At 22.0% G+C, this 4,028-nt stretch overlaps 1 protein-coding gene across 1 annotated transcript; it reads left to right on the forward strand.

The window, feature by feature from the left end:
• Positions 1-517: 517 nt before the first annotated feature.
• On the forward strand, positions 518-1,432 carry LOC101501588 (uncharacterized). Its single transcript, XM_004515382.1, has 2 exons — positions 518-659; positions 1,269-1,432. Exons 1-2 carry the CDS (start codon positions 518-520, stop codon positions 1,430-1,432), a joined length of 306 nt encoding a protein of 101 aa, XP_004515439.1.
• The last annotated feature ends 2,596 nt before the right edge of the window (positions 1,433-4,028 follow it).

A 4,028-nucleotide genomic window follows, 5' to 3' on the forward strand; every position in this document is an offset into this window, starting at 1 on the left:
TTTATTTTATTCAATAGTTTATAAAATTTTAACTTTTTGTTATTTCTTTTATATAAATAGTATATTCTTAGGTACTAATTATTTGATAAATGTTTATAATATAACTACGTCCAAGATCAAAGTCTTGAGCTGATTTATAAGAAATTGAATTATATATGGTAAATTAAATCTCACATTTACGTATGAAACATTTGTGATTATACAATCGAGAGATCAGCTGATCACAAAAATATAGATTATGATTTTTGGTTAATAAATAAATTAAAAAATTGATATGAAATTTGAAATATTTGATCTTAATCAAATGATGGTTAATATTTGACTGCGTGAGTGTGACGATTTCTCGTGGCGAAAATTTTGGATTAAATTTATAAGTTATATAATAATAATAATAATAATAATAATAATAATAATAATAATAATAATAATAATAATAATAATACATCGAATAAAAAAATCCAATTGCTTTCATAAGTATGGGCATGAAGCAAATTGCAATACATCGAATTATCCATTCATGGCAATATTTGGGGTTTCACAGATTTTACTAAGCCAAATTCCAGATTTCCATGAACTTTCATGGCTCTCTTTTGTTGCAGCCGTCATGTCTTTTGGTTATGCTTCCATAGGCATTGGTCTCTCCATAGCCAAAATTGCAGGTTAGGCATAATAGCTTTTACTTATTAAATATAAAACTAAGAAAAGACTAAAATTAAAATATTTTAAAATAAAAAAGACTAATTTTATGAATAAGTGAAGATTGAAGAGGACAAAAGTACAAATTAAGTCTAGTTAAAATAAAAAATATAAGACTTGATTTTTTTTTTAATACAGGATATTTATAACGTGTTAAAAGCATTTGTAAAAAATCATTTAAAAGAAATTGAAATATATTATGTGAATTGACTTAACATCATATACCAAAACTGTTAACTAAAAATATAGTAGAATTTAATAGACGGTTTTTTTTTTAAGAAGATACCAAAAACAAAATTGTAAAGTTTTTATAAGAATTAGAAAAATATTTAACCTATTGAATTTATTTATTGATTTATATTATTTATAGGTACTTGCACAACCCATATTTTCAATTGTGGAAAGGTGGGGTGGTAAACAGCGTTGGCCAGAAATCAAGTTAATGGGAAAGGAATATTATGTAAAAATTCCATTAAATGAATATGTTTAAGTTGATATGGAGAACATTGTAGGTGATATTCACAACATTGTTTGCTATGATTGGAGCAATAATCTTTTTTTTCCTTTGACAGTGTACTTTCCAACAGAGATATACCTTATACAATCTAAAGTGCCCAAATTTTCTACTATATGGATAGGAATGAAATTGCTTAATGGGTTTTCTTTGATTGTCACTCTTGTTGCTATAATTGGATCAATGGAAGGAATTATATATAAACCATTTCAGTCTAATTAATGTCTCTTTATCTTCATAACCACCGACAACACAAACTTTTTGGGTCCTACTGCCATGGCCGGAATTTCAGTTACTATATTGAGTTTGTTGTTAATTTGTTCGTTTTGATTCATGTCCTCGATGTATTTTATTTTTATTTTTATTATTGAACAATATTTTTGATATTCAGTGTTGAATTTTTGGAGTGACATCATAATTTAGATGTTAGTAATTTGTAATAATGTCTTTGCACTTTCAATTTTTACTTAAAAAATTTCTTCATTTAATTTGTTAAAATAATATTTATAATGGTATGACTTTGCAAAATAAGGAATAATAATTTAACTCAAATAGTAAATAAATATAATATATTACAAATATAATTTGGTCCATTTTAAAATAAACTTCAAAATATAATGTAATTCATTATAATAGTAATCAAATTTTCTTTATTCGCATGAAATTTTTTTTTTTTTTTAATAATTTTGATTACATATTTTATTTTACAATCTTTATTCTTTTGTTTTTGATACTTTATTATAATATATATTTGCATTTAAAATTTATAAATCAAAATGAAAATAAATATAGGGCGGAGAAATTGAAATTCTAGAAAACTAAAATTACATAGTGGAATAAGTGATACTCAATTTTATTTTATTACATACGCCGGTTTAATCTCCACCTGGTGAACCATAGTTAATATTTTCAATTATAAATTTCACTTTTATGTTTTACTATATTTTAATTTAGTTATTTATTATAATGTTGTGAATATGTATATAATATTTTTATCTTATTATATTGGTATCGAATATAATTCTCTATTTTATAATTTAATGTTAACATAGATAAATATGATAGAATATAATACATGATTAAGTTATTCTATTTTGTTGCAGTGACAGATGTAGAAATTTTATTTGATGAGTAAATAAAATAATATATATATATATGAAAAAAAATAATTAATTCTTATAAAATATATAATTGTAATGACTATACTAATTCAAACATATACAAATTACAATTATATCTACAAGATGTTATATTTTAAAAATATTAAATAATTTTTAAATTCTTCACAAAATTTATGATACAAACACATCTTTTAATAGTTGAAATAAATATATCATTTGACATACATAATGTTTTTTAAAATTAAAAAGTTTTACGGAGAGTAAATAAAAATAACAGTATTATTAAACTGATTTTTTAACTTTTTTATGTGGGCAAGATCCCCCTGCAGCTTCATAATGGATGTGTCCTTGTCTTCTTGACTCCATAAATATTGAATTGAATCATATTTATGATAATTTTTTTAATTATATTTTTGACATTCTAACCATCAAATTCAAGAAGACGCTTATAGTTTAAAAACATTAACTATTAATTCTTATCAAAACCAAAAGATGAAATATTAAATAGATAAGTAAAGATTTTTTAGGACAAAATAAGCAGAGTAGTTGTCAACAACATAATTATGTGATTTTCACAAGATTTAAGATAATATTTTCGGGCATAGTAAAATAAATGGTAAATCCATATTAAAATATAATAATATTATAATAAAAGTAAATAATAATAATAATAATAATAATAAATTCCATTATTATTTTGGTCACTAATTTGTACTATTTTGATTTTATTACTTTTAGTTTTATTTTTGGTAGATACTTTTTAGTTTGTTTTTATTGGCTCGTTATTTTATATATAGTATTGCTTCATGTGAGTATTATACTCTTCAGTATTTTTTATTAATTTAATTAACCTGTAATGAATGATAATCTTTAAAATTTAGTTATATTATTAATAATAAAAAAGCCTCCTTAAAACTTTGTTTTGTTTATAATCATAATATTGGAGAATTTTTATCGATTTTGACTAGCAACCCTTTAAATCAAATGCGTATAGATTCTAGAATAATTTAATCCATTTGTTTATCTAATATTGAGAGGGGAAAGATTATATATGCTCTCTAAGCAAACATAAAATTATATAAATTTTTCGTTCTTCCATCTCATCTATTGAATCAAATATAATATTTTTGTTTTGATCTTCTTTCTTCTATTAAAATATCTTTTGTCTCATTTTTTTTATTAAAATAGATTTAATTGCAGTTTTTGTAATACCTCAATTTTATTTGAATAATTAAAAATCATTTTGAAATAATAATAAGAATAAAATACAATAATATGTTTAATAAATATTTTACAATCATTTAAAAAAAAATCTAAACATTATCATTTTACAATTCAAGTTTGAGTATGTATTAAAAATAATAATATAAAACAAAATAAAAAAAATGAAATTCTAAATTACAACGAAATAATTTCATTCATTTTTTTTCACAGTTTTATTTTATTATTTTCTGCCAATTTATTTATTCTATTATTTTTTTATTTTACTGTTTTATTTTATTTTTGATATGTCCATTTTATTTTATGTAAACAACCATCAACCTGCAAACACACTTTTGCTTTTTGTCTCAAACACTCAATCCACTATCAAACACTCAAACTGCTCAAACACTCAATCCACTCTCAAACACTCAATCCACTCACAACACACTAGCACATCTTCATTGGCAAAATCAACACACATTTTTATTTTCTTT

This window comes from Cicer arietinum, chromosome 4, assembly GCF_000331145.2.
Source record: "Cicer arietinum cultivar CDC Frontier isolate Library 1 chromosome 4, Cicar.CDCFrontier_v2.0, whole genome shotgun sequence".
Lineage (NCBI taxonomy): Eukaryota > Viridiplantae > Streptophyta > Magnoliopsida > Fabales > Fabaceae > Cicer > Cicer arietinum.

Coding starts and splice junctions, on each gene's coding strand:
- LOC101501588 (XM_004515382.1), top strand. CDS start 518: ATGGCAATATTTGGGGTTTCACAGATTTTACTAAGCCAAATTCCAGAT. Junction 660..1,268: donor CTCCATAGCCAAAATTGCAG/GTTAGGCATAAT, acceptor TTCCTTTGACAG/TGTACTTTCCAACAGAGATA.